This window comes from Trematomus bernacchii, unplaced genomic scaffold, assembly GCF_902827165.1.
Source record: "Trematomus bernacchii unplaced genomic scaffold, fTreBer1.1, whole genome shotgun sequence".
In the NCBI taxonomy this organism is placed as follows: Eukaryota; Metazoa; Chordata; class Actinopteri; order Perciformes; family Nototheniidae; genus Trematomus; species Trematomus bernacchii.
In genome coordinates this window covers 207,501-228,753 of record NW_022987657.1, presented here as the reverse complement: position 1 = coordinate 228,753, position 21,253 = coordinate 207,501, and the positions used below count along the sequence as shown (strand labels likewise).

The 21,253-nt window shown below is 34.3% G+C and overlaps 1 protein-coding gene across 4 annotated transcripts in view; it reads right to left on the bottom strand.

The window, feature by feature from the left end:
- Positions 1–21,253, bottom strand: part of LOC117486809 (CLIP-associating protein 1-like) — a 59,321-nt gene that overhangs the window by 8,067 nt on the left and 30,001 nt on the right. For 3 of the 4 annotated variants that reach the window (XM_034135364.1, XM_034135365.1, XM_034135366.1), the window contains 4 exons: positions 20,293–20,376; positions 16,769–16,900; positions 16,247–16,332; positions 15,762–15,894 (listed from right to left, as the gene is read on the bottom strand). In XM_034135364.1, coding sequence (XP_033991255.1) covers positions 15,762–15,894; positions 16,247–16,332; positions 16,769–16,900; positions 20,293–20,376 — 435 coding nt within the window. The remainder of the gene's footprint in view (positions 1–15,761; positions 15,895–16,246; positions 16,333–16,768; positions 16,901–20,292; positions 20,377–21,253) is intronic. The other variant, XM_034135367.1, reaches the window with a different exon arrangement.

The window sequence follows — 21,253 nt, the reverse complement described above, 5'->3', positions numbered from 1 at the left end:
TTCAAACAGTATTCAAACTGCATTCAAACTGCATTTAAACAGTATTCAAACTGCATTCAAACTGCATTCAAACTGCATTCAAACTGCATTCAAACAGTATTCAAACTGCATTCAAACTGCATTTAAACAGCATTCAAACTGCATTCAAACTGCATTCAAACTGCATTCAAACTGCATTCAAACTGCATTCAAACTGCATTCAAACAGTATTTAAACTGCATTCAAACAGTATTTAAACTGCATTCAAACAGTATTCAAACTGCATTCAAACTGCATTCAAACAGTATTCAAACAGTATTCAAACAGCATTCAAACAGTATTCAAACTGCATTCAAACAGTATTCAAACTGCATTCAAACTGCATTCAAACAGTATTCAAACTGCATTCAAACTGCATTCAAACAGTATTCAAACTGCATTCAAACAGTATTCAAACTGCATTCAAACAGTATTCAAACAGTATTCAAACTGCATTCAAACAGTATTTAAACTGCATTCAAACTGCATTCAAACAGTATTTAAACTGCATTCAAACTGCATTCAAACAGTATTCAAACAGCATTCAAACAGTATTTAAACAGCATTCAAACAGTATTCAAACTGCATTCAAACAGCATTCAAACAGTATTCAAACTGCATTCAAACAGTATTCAAACTGCATTCAAACTGTATTCAAACTGCATTCAAACAGTATTTAAACTGCATTCAAACTGTATTCAAACTGCATTCAAACTGCATTCAAACAGTATTCAAACTGCATTCAAACAGTATTTAAACTGCATTCAAACTGCATTCAAACTGCATTCAAACAGTATTTAAACAGTATTCAAACTGCATTCAAACAGTATTCAAACTGCATTCAAACGGTATTTAAACTGCATTGAAACTGCATTGAAACTGCATTCAAACTGCATTGAAACTGCATTCAAACAGTATTTAAACTGCATTCAAACTGCATTCAAACAGTATTCAAACTGCATTCAAACAGTATTTAAACTGCATTCAAACTGCATTCAAACAGTATTCAAACTGCATTCAAACAGTATTTAAACTGCATTCAAACAGTATTTAAACTGCATTCAAACTGCATTCAAACAGTATTTAAACTGCATTCAAACTGCATTCAAACTGCATTCAAACTGCATTTAAACAGCATTCAAACAGTATTCAAACTGCATTCAAACAGTATTTAAACAGCATTCAAACAGTATTTAAACTGCATTCAAACAGTATTTAAACTGCATTCAAACAGTATTCAAACTGCATTCAAACAGTATTTAAACTGTATTTAAACTGCATTCAAACAGTATTCAAACTGCATTCAAACAGTATTTAAACTGTATTTAAACAGCATTCAAACAGTATTCAAACTGCATTCAAACTGCATTTAAACAGCATTCAAACAGTATTTAAACTGCATTCAAACAGTATTCAAACTGTATTCAAACAGTATTCAAACTGCATTCAAACTGCATTTAAACTGCATTCAAACAGTATTTAAACTGCATTCAAACAGTATTTAAACTGCATTCAAACTGCATTCAAACTGCATTCAAACTGCATTCAAACTGCATTCAAACTGCATTCAAACTGCATTCAAACTGCATTCAAACAGTATTCAAACTGCATTCAAACTGCATTTAAACAGCATTCAAACAGTATTTAAACAGCATTCAAACAGTATTCAAACTGCATTCAAACTGCATTCAAACAGTATTTAAACTGCATTCAAACAGTATTTAAACTGCATTCAAACAGTATTTAAACTGCATTCAAACAGTATTTAAACTGCATTCAAACTGCATTCAAACTGCATTCAAACAGTATTCAAACTGCATTCAAACTGCATTCAAACTGCATTCAAACAGTATTCAAACTGCATTCAAACTGCATTCAAACTGCATTCAAACTGCATTCAAACTGCATTCAAACAGTATTCAAACTGCATTCAAACAGTATTCAAACTGCATTCAAACTGCATTTAAACAGCATTCAAACAGTATTTAAACTGCATTCAAACTGCATTCAAACTGCATTCAAACAGTATTTAAACTGCATTCAAACAGTATTCAAACTGCATTCAAACAGTATTTAAACTGTATTTAAACTGCATTCAAACAGTATTCAAACTGCATTCAAACAGTATTTAAACTGCATTCAAACTGCATTCAAACTGCATTCAAACAGTATTCAAACTGCATTCAAACTGCATTTAAACAGCATTCAAACAGTATTCAAACTGCATTCAAACAGTATTCAAACTGCATTCAAACTGCATTCAAACAGTATTCAAACTGCATTCAAACAGCATTCAAACTGCATTCAAACAGTATTCAAACTGCATTCAAACAGTATTCAAACTGCATTCAAACTGCATTCAAACAGTATTCAAACTGCATTCAAACAGCATTCAAACTGCATTCAAACAGTATTTAAACTGCATTCAAACAGTATTTAAACTGTATTTAAACTGCATTCAAACTGCATTCAAACTGCATTCAAACAGTATTCAAACTGCATTCAAACTGCATTTAAACAGTATTCAAACTGCATTCAAACTGCATTCAAACTGCATTCAAACTGCATTCAAACAGTATTCAAACTGCATTCAAACTGCATTTAAACAGCATTCAAACTGCATTCAAACTGCATTCAAACTGCATTCAAACTGCATTCAAACTGCATTCAAACAGCATTCAAACTGCATTCAAACAGTATTTAAACTGTATTTAAACAGCATTCAAACAGTATTTAAACTGCATTCAAACAGTATTCAAACTGCATTCAAACAGTATTTAAACTGTATTTAAACTGCATTCAAACAGTATTCAAACTGCATTCAAACAGTATTTAAACTGTATTTAAACAGCATTCAAACAGTATTTAAACTGCATTCAAACTGCATTCAAACTGCATTCAAACAGTATTCAAACTGCATTCAAACTGCATTTAAACAGCATTCAAACAGTATTCAAACTGCATTCAAACAGTATTCAAACTGCATTCAAACTGCATTCAAACTGCATTCAAACAGTATTCAAACTGCATTCAAACTGCATTTAAACAGCATTCAAACTGCATTCAAACTGCATTCAAACAGCATTCAAACTGCATTCAAACAGTATTTAAACTGCATTCAAACAGTATTTAAACTGCATTCAAACAGTATTCAAACTGCATTCAAACAGCATTCAAACAGTATTTAAACTGCATTCAAACAGTATTTAAACAGCATTCAAACAGTATTCAAACTGCATTCAAACAGCATTCAAACAGTATTTAAACTGCATTCAAACAGTATTTAAACTGCATTCAAACAGTATTTAAACTGCATTCAAACAGTATTCAAACAGTATTCAAACAGTATTCAAACAGTATTTAAACTGCATTCAAACTGCATTTAAACAGCATTCAAACAGTATTTAAACAGCATTCAAACAGTATTCAAACTGCATTCAAACAGTATTTAAACTGTATTTAAACTGCATTCAAACAGTATTCAAACTGCATTCAAACTGCATTTAAACAGCATTCAAACAGTATTTAAACAGCATTCAAACAGTATTCAAACTGCATTCAAACTGCATTCAAACAGTATTTAAACTGCATTCAAACAGTATTTAAACTGCATTCAAACAGTATTTAAACTGCATTCAAACTGCATTCAAACTGCATTCAAACAGTATTCAAACTGCATTCAAACTGCATTCAAACTGCATTCAAACAGTATTCAAACTGCATTCAAACTGCATTCAAACTGCATTCAAACTGCATTCAAACAGTATTCAAACTGCATTCAAACTGCATTCAAACTGCATTCAAACAGTATTCAAACTGCATTCAAACTGCATTCAAACTGCATTCAAACTGCATTCAAACTGCATTTAAACAGCATTCAAACAGTATTTAAACTGCATTCAAACTGCATTCAAACTGCATTCAAACAGTATTTAAACTGCATTCAAACTGCATTTAAACAGCATTCAAACAGTATTTAAACTGCATTCAAACTGCATTCAAACTGCATTCAAACAGTATTCAAACTGCATTCAAACAGTATTTAAACAGCATTCAAACAGTATTCAAACTGCATTCAAACAGCATTCAAACAGTATTCAAACTGCATTCAAACAGCATTCAAACTGCATTCAAACAGTATTTAAACTGCATTCAAACTGCATTCAAACAGTATTTAAACTGCATTCAAACAGTATTTAAACTGCATTCAAACAGTATTTAAACTGCATTCAAACTGCATTCAAACAGTATTTAAACTGCATTTAAACTGCATTCAAACAGTATTTAAACTGCATTCAAACAGTATTTAAACTGCATTCAAACAGTATTTAAACTGCATTCAAACAGTATTTAAACTGCATTCAAACAGTATTTAAACTGCATTCAAACAGTATTTAAACTGCATTCAAACAGTATTTAAACTGCATTCAAACAGCATTTAAACAGTATTCAAACTGCATTCAAACTGCATTTAAACAGTATTCAAACTGCATTCAAACTGCATTCAAACTGCATTCAAACTGCATTCAAACAGTATTCAAACTGCATTCAAACTGCATTTAAACTGCATTCAAACTGCATTCAAACTGCATTCAAACAGTATTTAAACTGCATTCAAACAGTATTTAAACAGCATTCAAACAGTATTTAAACTGCATTCAAACTGCATTCAAACTGCATTCAAACAGTATTTAAACTGCATTCAAACAGCATTTAAACAGTATTCAAACTGCATTCAAACTGCATTTAAACAGTATTCAAACTGCATTCAAACTGCATTCAAACTGCATTCAAACTGCATTCAAACTGCATTCAAACAGTATTTAAACTGCATTCAAACAGTATTTAAACTGCATTCAAACAGTATTTAAACTGTATTTAAACTGCATTCAAACAGTATTCAAACTGCATTCAAACAGTATTTAAACTGTATTTAAACAGCATTCAAACAGTATTTAAACTGCATTCAAACTGCATTCAAACTGCATTCAAACAGTATTCAAACTGCATTCAAACTGCATTTAAACTGCATTCAAACAGTATTCAAACTGCATTCAAACAGTATTTAAACTGCATTCAAACTGCATTTAAACTGCATTCAAACAGTATTTAAACAGCATTCAAACAGTATTCAAACTGCATTCAAACAGTATTTAAACAGCATTCAAACAGTATTCAAACTGCATTCAAACAGCATTCAAACTGCATTCAAACAGTATTCAAACTGCATTCAAACTGCATTCAAACTGCATTCAAACTGCATTCAAACAGTATTCAAACTGCATTCAAACTGCATTCAAACTGCATTCAAACTGCATTCAAACAGTATTCAAACTGCATTCAAACTGCATTCAAACTGCATTTAAACAGCATTCAAACAGTATTCAAACTGCATTCAAACAGTATTTAAACTGCATTCAAACAGTATTTAAACTGCATTCAAACTGCATTTAAACAGCATTCAAACAGTATTTAAACTGCATTCAAACAGTATTCAAACTGCATTCAAACAGTATTTAAACTGTATTTAAACTGCATTCAAACAGTATTCAAACTGCATTCAAACTGCATTTAAACAGCATTCAAACAGTATTCAAACTGCATTCAAACTGCATTCAAACAGTATTTAAACTGCATTCAAACAGTATTTAAACTGCATTCAAACAGTATTTAAACTGCATTCAAACTGCATTCAAACTGCATTCAAACAGTATTCAAACTGCATTCAAACTGCATTCAAACTGCATTCAAACAGTATTCAAACTGCATTCAAACTGCATTCAAACTGCATTCAAACAGTATTCAAACTGCATTCAAACTGCATTTAAACAGCATTCAAACAGTATTTAAACTGCATTCAAACTGCATTCAAACTGCATTCAAACAGTATTTAAACTGCATTCAAACTGCATTTAAACAGCATTCAAACAGTATTTAAACTGCATTCAAACTGCATTCAAACTGCATTCAAACAGTATTTAAACTGCATTCAAACAGTATTCAAACTGCATTCAAACAGTATTTAAACTGTATTTAAACTGCATTCAAACAGTATTCAAACTGCATTCAAACTGCATTCAAACAGTATTCAAACAGTATTTAAACTGCATTCAAACTGCATTCAAACTGCATTCAAACAGTATTCAAACTGCATTCAAACTGCATTTAAACAGCATTCAAACAGTATTCAAACTGCATTCAAACAGTATTCAAACTGCATTCAAACAGTATTCAAACTGCATTCAAACAGTATTTAAACTGCATTCAAACAGCATTCAAACTGCATTCAAACAGTATTTAAACTGCATTCAAACAGTATTTAAACTGTATTTAAACTGCATTCAAACTGCATTCAAACAGTATTTAAACTGCATTCAAACTGCATTCAAACTGCATTCAAACTGCATTCAAACTGCATTCAAACTGCATTTAAACAGCATTCAAACAGTATTCAAACTGCATTCAAACAGTATTTAAACTGCATTCAAACAGTATTTAAACTGCATTCAAACTGCATTCAAACAGTATTTAAACAGCATTCAAACAGTATTCAAACTGCATTCAAACAGCATTCAAACAGTATTTAAACTGCATTCAAACAGTATTTAAACTGCATTCAAACAGTATTTAAACAGCATTCAAACAGTATTTAAACAGCATTCAAACAGTATTCAAACAGCATTCAAACAGTATTCAAACTGCATTCAAACAGTATTTAAACTGTATTTAAACTGCATTCAAACAGTATTCAAACTGCATTCAAACTGCATTTAAACAGCATTCAAACAGTATTTAAACAGCATTCAAACAGTATTCAAACTGCATTCAAACTGCATTCAAACAGTATTTAAACTGCATTCAAACAGTATTTAAACTGCATTCAAACAGTATTTAAACTGCATTCAAACTGCATTCAAACAGTATTCAAACTGTATTCAAACAGTATTCAAACTGCATTCAAACTGCATTCAAACTGCATTCAAACAGTATTCAAACTGCATTCAAACTGCATTCAAACTGCATTCAAACTGCATTCAAACTGCATTCAAACTGCATTCAAACTGTATTCAAACTGCATTCAAACTGCATTCAAACTGCATTCAAACTGCATTCAAACTGCATTCAAACTGCATTCAAACTGCATTCAAACAGTATTCAAACTGCATTCAAACTGCATTTAAACAGCATTCAAACAGTATTTAAACTGCATTCAAACTGCATTCAAACTGCATTCAAACAGTATTTAAACTGCATTCAAACAGTATTTAAACTGCATTCAAACTGCATTTAAACAGCATTCAAACAGTATTTAAACTGCATTCAAACTGCATTCAAACTGCATTCAAACAGTATTTAAACTGCATTCAAACAGTATTCAAACTGCATTCAAACAGTATTTAAACTGTATTTAAACTGCATTCAAACAGTATTTAAACTGTATTCAAACTGCATTCAAACTGCATTCAAACAGTATTTAAACTGTATTTAAACTGCATTCAAACAGTATTCAAACAGTATTCAAACAGTATTCAAACTGCATTCAAACAGCATTCAAACAGTATTCAAACTGCATTCAAACAGCATTCAAACTGCATTCAAACAGTATTTAAACTGCATTCAAACTGCATTCAAACAGTATTTAAACTGCATTCAAACAGTATTTAAACTGCATTCAAACAGTATTTAAACTGCATTCAAACAGTATTTAAACTGCATTCAAACAGTATTCAAACTGCATTCAAACTGCATTCAAACAGTATTTAAACTGCATTCAAACTGTATTTAAACTGCATTCAAACAGTATTTAAACTGCATTCAAACAGTATTCAAACTGTATTCAAACTGCATTCAAACAGTATTCAAACTGCATTCAAACAGCATTCAAACAGTATTCAAACTGCATTCAAACAGTATTTAAACTGCATTCAAACAGTATTCAAACTGTATTCAAACTGCATTCAAACAGTATTCAAACTGCATTCAAACTGCATTCAAACTGCATTCAAACAGCATTCAAACAGTATTCAAACTGCATTCAAACTGCATTCAAACTGCATTCAAACTGCATTCAAACAGCATTCAAACAGTATTCAAACTGCATTCAAACAGCATTCAAACAGTATTCAAACTGCATTCAAACAGTATTTAAACTGCATTCAAACTGCATTCAAACAGTATTCAAACTGCATTCAAACAGTAATTAACTGCATTCAAACAGTATTTAAACTGCATTCAAACAGTATTTAAACTGCATTCAAACTGCATTCAAACAGTATTCAAACTGCATTCAAACTGCATTTAAACAGCATTCAAACAGTATTTAAACAGCATTCAAACAGTATTTAAACTGCATTCAAACAGTATTTAAACTGCATTCAAACAGTATTTAAACAGCATTCAAACAGTATTTAAACTGTATTTAAACTGCATTCAAACAGTATTCAAACTGCATTCAAACAGTATTTAAACTGTATTTAAACAGCATTCAAACAGTATTCAAACTGCATTCAAACAGTATTCAAACAGTATTTAAACAGCATTCAAACAGTATTTAAACTGCATTCAAACAGTATTTAAACTGCATTCAAACAGTATTTAAACAGCATTCAAACAGTATTTAAACTGCATTCAAACAGTATTTAAACAGCATTCAAACAGTATTTAAACTGCATTCAAACAGTATTTAAACTGCATTCAAACAGTATTTAAACAGCATTCAAACAGTATTTAAACTGCATTCAAACAGTATTCAAACTGCATTCAAACAGTATTTAAACTGTATTTAAACTGCATTCAAACAGTATTTAAACTGCATTCAAACTGCATTCAAACAGTATTCAAACTGCATTCAAACAGTATTTAAACTGTATTTAAACTGCATTCAAACAGTATTCAAACTGCATTCAAACAGTATTTAAACTGCATTCAAACAGTATTTAAACTGCATTCAAACAGTATTCAAACTGCATTCAAACAGTATTTAAACAGCATTCAAACAGTATTTAAACTGCATTCAAACAGTATTCAAACTGCATTCAAACAGTATTTAAACAGTATTTAAACTGTATTTAAACTGCATTCAAACAGTATTTAAACAGCATTCAAACAGTATTTAAACTGCATTCAAACAGTATTTAAACTGCATTCAAACAGTATTCAAACTGCATTCAAACAGTATTTAAACTGTATTTAAACTGCATTCAAACAGTATTTAAACTGCATTCAAACAGTATTTAAACTGCATTCAAACAGTATTTAAACAGCATTCAAACAGTATTTAAACTGCATTCAAACAGTATTCAAACTGCATTCAAACAGTATTTAAACTGTATTTAAACTGCATTCAAACAGTATTTAAACTGCATTCAAACTGCATTCAAACTGCATTCAAACTGCATTCAAACAGTATTTAAACTGCATTCAAACAGTATTTAAACAGCATTCAAACAGTATTCAAACTGCATTCAAACAGTATTTAAACAGCATTTAAACTGCATTCAAACAGTATTCAAACTGCATTCAAACAGTATTTAAACTGTATTTAAACTGCATTCAAACAGTATTTAAACTGCATTCAACAGTATTTAAACTGCATTCAAACAGTATTTAAACAGCATTCAAACAGTATTTAAACTGCATTCAAACAGTATTCAAACTGCATTCAAACAGTATTTAAACTGTATTTAAACTGCATTCAAACAGTATTTAAACTGCATTCAAACTGCATTCAAACTGCATTCAAACTGCATTCAAACAGTATTTAAACTGCATTCAAACAGTATTTAAACTGTATTTAAACTGCATTCAAACAGTATTTAAACAGCATTCAAACAGTATTCAAACTGCATTCAAACAGTATTCAAACTGCATTCAAACAGTATTTAAACTGTATTTAAACTGCATTCAAACAGTATTTAAACTGCATTCAAACAGTATTCAAACTGCATTCAAACAGTATTTAAACTGTATTTAAACTGCATTCAAACAGTATTTAAACTGCATTCAAACAGTATTCAAACTGCATTCAAACAGTATTTAAACTGCATTCAAACAGTATTTAAACAGCATTCAAACAGCATTCAAACTGCATTCAAACTGCATTCAAACAGTATTTAAACTGCATTCAAACAGTATTTAAACAGCATTCAAACAGTATTTAAACTGCATTCAAACAGTATTTAAACTGCATTTAAACAGTATTCAAACTGCATTCAAACAGTATTTAAACTGCATTCAAACAGTATTTAAACAGCATTCAAACAGTATTTAAACTGCATTCAAACAGTATTCAAACTGCATTCAAACAGTATTTAAACTGTATTTAAACTGCATTCAAACAGTATTTAAACTGCATTCAAACAGTATTCAAACTGCATTCAAACAGTATTTAAACTGCATTCAAACAGTATTTAAACAGCATTCAAACAGCATTCAAACTGCATTCAAACTGCATTCAAACAGTATTTAAACTGCATTCAAACAGTATTTAAACAGCATTCAAACAGTATTCAAACTGCATTCAAACAGTATTTAAACTGCATTCAAACAGTATTTAAACAGCATTCAAACAGTATTTAAACTGCATTCAAACAGTATTCAAACTGCATTCAAACAGTATTTAAACTGTATTTAAACTGCATTCAAACAGTATTTAAACTGCATTCAAACAGTATTCAAACTGCATTCAAACAGTATTCAAACTGCATTCAAACAGTATTTAAACTGTATTTAAACAGCATTCAAACAGTATTCAAACTGCATTCAAACAGTATTCAAACTGCATTCAAACAGTATTTAAACTGCATTCAAACAGTATTTAAACAGCATTCAAACAGCATTCAAACTGCATTCAAACTGCATTCAAACAGTATTCAAACTGCATTCAAACAGCATTCAAACTGCATTCAAACAGCATTCAAACTGCATTCAAACTGCATTCAAACAGTATTCAAACTGCATTCAAACAGTATTTAAACTGCATTCAAACAGTATTTAAACAGCATTCAAACAGTATTCAAACTGCATTCAAACAGTATTTAAACTGCATTCAAACAGTATTTAAACAGCATTCAAACAGTATTCAAACTGCATTCAAACAGTATTTAAACAGTATTCAAACTGCATTCAAACAGTATTTAAACTGCATTCAAACAGTATTTAAACAGCATTCAAACAGTATTCAAACTGCATTCAAACAGTATTCAAACTGCATTCAAACAGTATTTAAACTGTATTTAAACTGCATTCAAACAGTATTTAAACTGCATTCAAACAGTATTCAAACTGCATTCAAACAGTATTTAAACTGTATTTAAACTGCATTCAAACAGTATTTAAACTGCATTTAAACAGTATTCAAACTGCATTCAAACAGTATTTAAACTGCATTCAAACAGTATTTAAACAGCATTCAAACAGTATTTAAACTGCATTCAAACAGTATTCAAACTGCATTCAAACAGTATTTAAACTGTATTTAAAACTGCATTCAAACAGTATTTAAACTGCATTTAAACAGTATTCAAACTGCATTCAAACAGTATTTAAAACTGCATTCAAACAGTATTTAAACAGCATTCAAACAGTATTTAAACTGCATTCAAACAGTATTCAAACTGCATTCAAACAGTATTTAAACTGTATTTAAACTGCATTCAAACAGTATTTAAACTGCATTCAAACAGTATTCAAACTGCATTCAAACAGTATTCAAACTGCATTCAAACAGTATTCAAACTGCATTCAAACAGTATTTAAACTGCATTCAAACAGTATTCAAACTGCATTCAAACAGCATTCAAACTGCATTCAAACTGCATTCAAACAGTATTTAAACTGCATTCAAACAGTATTTAAACAGCATTCAAACAGTATTCAAACTGCATTCAAACAGTATTTAAACTGCATTCAAACAGTATTTAAACAGCATTCAAACAGTATTTAAACTGCATTCAAACAGTATTCAAACTGCATTCAAACAGTATTTAAACTGTATTTAAACTGCATTCAAACAGTATTTAAACTGCATTCAAACAGTATTCAAACTGTATTCAAACAGTATTCAAACTGTATTCAAACTGCATTCAAACTGCATTCAAACTGCATTCAAACAGTATTTAAACTGTATTTAAACAGCATTCAAACAGTATTCAAACTGCATTCAAACTGCATTCAAACTGCATTCAAACAGTATTCAAACTGCATTCAAACAGTATTTAAACTGCATTCAAACAGTATTTAAACTGCATTCAAACAGTATTTAAACTGCATTCAAACAGTATTTAAACAGCATTCAAACAGTATTTAAACTGTATTTAAACTGCATTCAAACAGTATTCAAACTGCATTCAAACAGTATTTAAACTGTATTTAAACAGCATTCAAACAGTATTCAAACTGCATTCAAACAGTATTCAAACAGTATTTAAACAGCATTCAAACAGTATTTAAACTGCATTCAAACAGTATTTAAACTGCATTCAAACAGTATTTAAACAGCATTCAAACAGTATTTAAACTGCATTCAAACAGTATTTAAACAGCATTCAAACAGTATTTAAACTGCATTCAAACAGTATTTAAACTGCATTCAAACAGTATTTAAACAGCATTCAAACAGTATTTAAACTGCATTCAAACAGTATTCAAACTGCATTCAAACAGTATTTAAACTGTATTTAAACTGCATTCAAACAGTATTTAAACTGCATTCAAACAGTATTCAAACTGCATTCAAACAGTATTTAAACTGCATTCAAACAGTATTTAAACTGCATTCAAACAGTATTCAAACTGCATTCAAACAGTATTTAAACAGCATTCAAACAGTATTTAAACTGCATTCAAACAGTATTCAAACTGCATTCAAACAGTATTTAAACAGTATTTAAACTGTATTTAAACTGCATTCAAACAGTATTTAAACAGCATTCAAACAGTATTTAAACTGCATTCAAACAGTATTTAAACTGCATTCAAACAGTATTCAAACTGCATTCAAACAGTATTTAAACTGTATTTAAACTGCATTCAAACAGTATTTAAACTGCATTCAAACAGTATTTAAACTGCATTCAAACAGTATTTAAACAGCATTCAAACAGTATTTAAACTGCATTCAAACAGTATTCAAACTGCATTCAAACAGTATTTAAACTGTATTTAAACTGCATTCAAACAGTATTTAAACTGCATTCAAACTGCATTCAAACTGCATTCAAACTGCATTCAAACTGCATTCAAACTGCATTCAAACTGCATTCAAACTGCATTCAAACTGTATTCAAACTGCATTCAAACTGCATTCAAACAGTATTTAAACTGCATTCAAACAGTATTTAAACAGCATTCAAACAGTATTCAAACTGCATTCAAACAGTATTCAAACTGCATTCAAACAGTATTTAAACTGTATTTAAACTGCATTCAAACAGTATTTAAACTGCATTCAAACAGTATTCAAACTGCATTCAAACAGTATTTAAACTGTATTTAAACTGCATTCAAACAGTATTTAAACTGCATTTAAACAGTATTCAAACTGCATTCAAACAGTATTTAAACTGCATTCAAACAGTATTTAAACAGCATTCAAACAGTATTTAAACTGCATTCAAACAGTATTCAAACTGCATTCAAACAGTATTTAAACTGTATTTAAACTGCATTCAAACAGTATTTAAACTGCATTCAAACAGTATTCAAACTGCATTCAAACAGTATTTAAACTGCATTCAAACAGTATTTAAACAGCATTCAAACAGCATTCAAACTGCATTCAAACTGCATTCAAACAGTATTTAAACTGCATTCAAACAGTATTTAAACAGCATTCAAACAGTATTCAAACTGCATTCAAACAGTATTTAAACTGCATTCAAACAGTATTTAAACAGCATTCAAACAGTATTTAAACTGCATTCAAACAGTATTCAAACTGCATTCAAACAGTATTTAAACTGTATTTAAACTGCATTCAAACAGTATTTAAACTGCATTCAAACAGTATTCAAACTGCATTCAAACAGTATTCAAACTGCATTCAAACAGTATTTAAACTGTATTTAAACAGCATTCAAACAGTATTCAAACTGCATTCAAACAGTATTCAAACTGCATTCAAACAGTATTTAAACTGCATTCAAACAGTATTTAAACAGCATTCAAACTGCATTCAAACTGCATTCAAACAGTATTTAAACTGCATTCAAACAGTATTTAAACAGCATTCAAACAGTATTCAAACTGCATTCAAACAGTATTTAAACTGCATTCAAACAGTATTTAAACAGCATTCAAACAGTATTCAAACTGCATTCAAACAGTATTTAAACAGTATTCAAACTGCATTCAAACAGTATTTAAACTGCATTCAAACAGTATTTAAACAGCATTCAAACAGTATTCAAACTGCATTCAAACAGTATTCAAACTGCATTCAAACAGTATTTAAACTGTATTTAAACTGCATTCAAACAGTATTTAAACTGCATTCAAACAGTATTCAAACTGCATTCAAACAGTATTTAAACTGTATTTAAACTGCATTCAAACAGTATTTAAACTGCATTTAAACAGTATTCAAACTGCATTCAAACAGTATTTAAACTGCATTCAAACAGTATTTAAACAGCATTCAAACAGTATTTAAACTGCATTCAAACAGTATTCAAACTGCATTCAAACAGTATTTAAACTGTATTTAAACTGCATTCAAACAGTATTTAAACTGCATTCAAACAGTATTCAAACTGCATTCAAACAGTATTTAAACTGCATTCAAACAGTATTTAAACAGCATTCAAACAGCATTCAAACTGCATTCAAACTGCATTCAAACAGTATTTAAACTGCATTCAAACAGTATTTAAACAGCATTCAAACAGTATTCAAACTGCATTCAAACAGTATTTAAACTGCATTCAAACAGTATTTAAACAGCATTCAAACAGTATTTAAACTGCATTCAAACAGTATTCAAACTGCATTCAAACAGTATTTAAACTGTATTTAAACTGCATTCAAACAGTATTTAAACTGCATTCAAACAGTATTCAAACTGCATTCAAACAGTATTCAAACTGCATTCAAACAGTATTTAAACTGTATTTAAACAGCATTCAAACAGTATTCAAACTGCATTCAAACAGTATTTAAACTGCATTCAAACAGTATTTAAACTGCATTCAAACAGTATTTAAACAGCATTCAAACAGTATTTAAACTGCATTCAAACAGTATTTAAACAGCATTCAAACAGTATTTAAACTGCATTCAAACAGTATTTAAACTGCATTCAAACAGTATTTAAACAGCATTCAAACAGTATTTAAACAGCATTCAAACAGTATTTAAACTGTATTTAAACTGCATTCAAACAGTATTTAAACTGCAGTCAAACAGTATTCAAACTGCATTCAAACAGTATTTAAACTGTATTTAAACAGCATTCAAACAGTATTCAAACTGCATTCAAACAGTATTTAAACTGCATTCAAACAGTATTTAAACTGCATTCAAACAGTATTTAAACAGCATTCAAACAGTATTTAAACTGCATTCAAACAGTATTTAAACAGCATTCAAACAGTATTTAAACAGCATTCAAACAGTATTTAAACTGCATTCAAACAGTATTTAAACAGCATTCAAACAGTATTTAAACAGCATTCAAACAGTATTTAAACTGCATTCAAACAGCATTTAAAGGGTTATTTCTGGGCTCCATGCTCCTCCTCCCCCACCTTGCCGTCCCTCCGGGGCTCCGTCAGCTCCTCCTGGCTGCGGAAGCTGAAGTTCTGGATGGCCTCAGTGACGCCTCGCAGAGACGAGAAGATCTCCTCAGCGTTTAAGATCTCACTGTCCAGATCCAGCAGGCTGCAGGGAGAGGAGCCGCTTCATTAACCAGACAATTCCTCATTTACCTTTCAGATACGACGACATCGGTGCCAACAAATCCACACGGAGCAGCAGAACCCACTTTAGGATCCTCCTCCAACAGAATGATCTACGCCTGTGCTGCTGATGCACTAAAGCAGGTCGTCTGTCAACACAACTGTGTCCGTCAACAATATATAATGTTCTGTTGTGGAACCTGTGAGCAAACATTGGGCCTCATGCAGGCAGTGTTCCCTGTGTGTCCCTTCAGTAAGAGAAAGAGTCACAAGTGGTCCAGAGCACTCTTGAACTTTACAGTATATCTTGTTTTCATACTCCACTATGGAGTTACCTGGGAGAGAGACCCCCCGGGGAGCAGTTTGTGGGGGAGGTGAGGGGGCGAGGGGGGGTCCGGCCTGCAGGGGAACCAGAGGACACCTGCAGAGAGACAATACAGAGAAACACTGCTTCACACAACCTTTTTAAACACTCTGTGAGGTATTAAATATGTGTTATCATAAATGTGTGTGTGTGTGTGTCACTGTGTGTGTGTGTGAGTCACTGTGTGAGTGTGTGAGTCACTGTGTGAGTCTCTCTCTGTGTGTGTGTGTCTCTCTGTGTGTGTGTGTGTGTGTGTGTGTGTGTGTGTGTGTGTGTGTGTGTGTGTGTGTGTGTGTGTGTGTGTGTGTGTGTGTGTGTGTGTGTGTGTGGTGTGTGTGTGTGTGTGTGTGTGTGTGTGTGTGTGTGTGTGTGTGTGTGTGTGTGTGTGTGTGTGTGTGTGTGTGTGTGTGTGTGTGTGTGTGTGTGTGTGTGTGTGTGTGTGTGTGTGTGTGTGTGTGTGTGTGTGTGTGTGTGTGTGTGTGTGTGTCCTCACCATGCTGCTCCTCAGGTGGTTGTGTAACAGTCTGGTCGTTCCCTCCTGGAAGGTTTTGGGCAGGGCGCCGAGCAGCATGGTGAACTCAGGAGTGTTCAGCTCAAAGAGACAGATCAGCACCACCTGAGCAGCCTGTAACACACACACACACACACACACACACACACACTAGAGTAAAGGTCTGCAGCAGAGTGTCCTGTGAGCGCAGCATTTTAAACATCACAGCATCATCTTCATTTCATTATGGAAAGTTAAAATTGATGATGATGAATATTTTAACACACACACACACACACACACACACACACACACACACACACACACACACACACACACACACACACACACACACACACACACACACACACACACACACACACACACACACACACACACACACACACACACACACACACACACACACACACACACACACACACACACACACACACACACACACACACACACACACACACACAGCGTGCAGCATGTTCATTCAAAGTTTACAAAAAAAAGGGTTTTGCAAGCGTTTTATTTTTTCTGTTAGATTCTGAGTCTTTGAATGGGATGCGTTAGACTTGTCTCTGAGTTAGACCCGTCTCTGAGTTAGACTCGTCTCCGAGTTAGACCCGTCTCCGAGTTAGACCCGTCTCCGAGTTAGACCCGTCTCCGAGTTAGACCCGTCTCCGAGTTAGACCCGTCTCCGAGTTAGACCCGTCTCCGAGTTAGACCCGTCTCCGAGTTAGACTCGTCTCCGAGTTAGACCCGTCTCCGAGTTAGACTCGTCTCCGAGTTAGACTCGTCTCCGAGTTAGACTCGTCTCCGAGTTAGAGTTTCTCATGCTGTCGGTGGACTCTACCTGTTTAAACGGTATTTAAAGGGTTATTTCTGGGCTCCATGCTCCTCCTCAGGCTCAGGCTTTATTAGACCTGTCTCTCAGGCTTGTTAGACTCGTCTCTCAGGCGTTATTAGACCTGTCTCTCAGGCTTTGTTAGACTCGTCTCTCAGGCGTTATTAGACCTGTCTCTCAGGCTTTGTTAGACTCGTCTCTCAGGTGTTATTAGACCTGTCTCTCAGGCTTTGTTAGACTCGTCTCTCAGGCGTTATTAGACCTGTCTCTCAGGCTTTGTTAGACTCGTCTCTCAGGTGTTATTAGACCTGTCTCTCAGGCTTTGTTAGACTCGTCTCTCAGGCTTTGTTAGACTCGTCTCTCAGGCTTTATTAGACCTGTCTCTCAGGCTTTATTAGACCTGTCTCTCAGGCTTTGTTAGACTCGTCTCTCAGGCTTTGTTAGACTCGTCTCTCAGGCTTTATTAGACCTGTCTCTCAGGCTTTATTAGACCTGTCTCTCAGGCTTTGTTAGACTCGTCTCTCAGGCTTTGTTAGACCTGTCTCTCAGGCGTTATTAGACCTGTCTCTCAGGCTTTGTTAGACTCGTCTCTCAGGCGTTATTAGACCTGTCTCTCAGGCTTTGTTAGACTCGTCTCTCAGGTGTTATTAGACCTGTCTCTCAGGCTTTGTTAGACTCGTCTCTCAGGCGTTATTAGACCTGTCTCTCAGGCTTTGTTAGACTCGTCTCTCAGGTGTTATTAGACCTGTCTCTCAGGCTTTGTTAGACTTGTCTCTCAGGCTTTGTTAGACCTGTCTCTCAGGCTTTGTTAGACCTGTCTCTCAGGCTTTGTTAGACCCGTCTCTCAGGCTTTGTTAGACTCGTCTCTCAGGCTTTGTTAGACTCGTCTCTCAGGCTTTATTAGACCTGTCTCTCAGGCTTTATTAGACCTGTCTCTCAGGCTTTGTTAGACTCGTCTCTCAGGCTTTGTTAGACCTGTCTCTCAGGCGTTATTAGACCTGTCTCTCAGGCTTTGTTAGACTCGTCTCTCAGGCGTTATTAGACCTGTCTCTCAGGCTTTGTTAGACTCGTCTCTCAGGTGTTATTAGACCTGTCTCTCAGGCTTTGTTAGACTCGTCTCTCAGGCTTTATTAGACCTGTCTCTCAGGCTTTATTAGACCTGTCTCTCAGGCTTTGTTAGACTCGTCTCTCAGGCTTTGTTAGACCTGTCTCTCAGGCGTTATTAGACCTGTCTCTCAGGCTTTGTTAGACTCGTCTCTCAGGCGTTATTAGACCTGTCTCTCAGGCTTTGTTAGACTCGTCTCTCAGGTGTTATTAGACCTGTCTCTCAGGCTTTGTTAGACTCGTCTCTCAGGCGTTATTAGACCTGTCTCTCAGGCTTTGTTAGACTCGTCTCTCAGGTGTTATTAGACCTGTCTCTCAGGCTTTGTTAGACTTGTCTCTCAGGCTTTGTTAGACCTGTCTCTCAGGCTTTGTTAGACCTGTCTCTCAGGCTTTGTTAGACCTGTCTCTCAGGCTTTGTTAGACCCGTCTCTCAGGCTTTGTTAGACTCGTCTCTCAGGCTTTGTTGACTTGTCTCTCAGGCTTTGTTAGACCTGTCTCTCAGGCTTTGTTAGACCTGTCTCTCAGGCTTTGTTAGACTCGTCTCTCAGGCTTTGTTAGACTCGTCTCTCAGGCTTTATTAGACCTGTCTCTCAGGCTTTGTTAGACCTGTCTCTCAGGCTTTGTTAGACCTGTCTCTCAGGCTTTGTTAGACTCGTCTCTCAGGCTTTGTTAGACCTGTCTCTCAGGCTTTGTTAGACTCGTCTCTCAGGCGTTATTAGACCTGTCTCTCAGGCTTTGTTAGACCTGTCTCTCAGGCTTTGTTAGACCTGTCTCTCAGGCTTTGTTAGACTCGTCTCTCAGGCTTTACTAGACCTGTCTCTCAGGCTTTGTTAGACTCGTCTCTCAGGCTTTGTTAGACTCGTCTCTCAGGCTTTGTTGACTTGTCTCTCTGGCTTTGTTAGACTCGTCTCTCAGGCTTTGTTAGACGTGTCTCTCAGGCTTTGTTAGACCTGTCTCTCAGGCTTTGTTAGACCTGTCTCTCAGGCTTTGTTAGACGTGTCTCTCAGGCTTTGTTAGACTCGTCTCTCAGGCTTTGTTAGACGTGTCTCTCAGGCTTTGTTAGATGTGTCTCTCAGGCTTTGTTAGACCTGTCTCTCAGGCTTTGTTAGACCTGTCTCTCATGCTTTGTTAGACGTGTCTCTCAGGCTTTGTTAGACTCGTCTCTCAGGCTTTGTTAGACCTGTCTCTCAGGCTTTGTTAGATGTGTCTCTCAGGCTTTGTTAGACGTGTCTCTCAGGCTTTGTTAGACCTGTCTCTCAGGCTTTGTTAGACGTGTCTCTCAGGCTTTGTTAGACCTGTCTCTCAGGCTTTGTTAGACTCGTCTCTCAGGCTTTGTTAGACCTGTCTCTCAGGCTTTGTTAGACCTGTCTCTCAGGCTTTGTTAGACGTGTCTCTCAGGCTTTGTTAGACCTGTCTCTCAGGCTTTGTTAGACTCGTCTCTCAGGCTTTGTTAGACCTGTCTCTCAGGCTTTGTTAGACCTGTCTCTCAGGCTTTGTTAGACCTGTCTCTCAGGCTTTGTTAGACCTGTCTTGTTAGAGGAGTTTTTCTCATGCTGTAGTGGAGCTCTACCTGTTTACACCTGTCCTCCAGGTGTGTCCCCCCCACGGTGCTGGGTGGACCTGAGACCTCGTCGCCCCCCCAGCTGTGGAGGGTCTGGGGGTGCCGTGTTAAAAAAAAGTTTGTGAAAAATAAAGAAAGAAACAAAGGATGGCGTGGAAAAGACTGGTAAAATAAAGCCGTCCCATAATCCCTTGCAGCTGCCAAGGAGCCTCCAGACCAGCAGATTTGAGTCATCTAAGTAAATCTATGAAAATGGTTCTATGATATAACAATTAGTATTATCCATAAATGGGCCAGTTCTTAACAGGGCTTTTTCCAAAGTAACCCCACAGCATAGAGCGGTGCAGTGACGCGTCTTAAAACCCTGAAGTAAGCTGCTGGTTCCCTCGACAAAAACGCAACGGGATTTCTCCATAAGATTTAGGAAAATAGCTGGAAATCAGATCTGTGGAAAACGAACCTGTTTGATAAATGCACGTTTTGTTCAGCTGGATCATCTCCACATGTCTACCCTACTTTTATAATGTTCTAATCATAAATCTAATGTCCAGAAGCAAAATGCTAACGTGATGCTATAAAGGAACTACAGCCGAGTCCAGCAGCACGACTTCAACGTCACGCCAACTTCAGATCCATATTCAAACATACAGATTCTAAATGGTACGAGTTGAAGCGTTTGTTTGAACAGTCTGCAGGAGGCAGGGACTTGCTTTCAAGCAGAACAGGGCAGACTAACTTAGAGGAGTGTTTACGTGTTCGGCGTAATGACGTAGAACGACCTCCACGACTTCTGTAGTCCTATTCAGCCATCCTATTTTCTATCCTAGCATTTCTTTGTGGTAAAATTGTTGCCCTGACAACCAGATCCCGTTTGGTTTTAGTTAGGTTTCGTTATTTAATGATCTCATAGTATTTTATTAACTTGATTCTTTAGTACTCCGGTCCTAGTCTCGATGTGTTCCAATGTGTT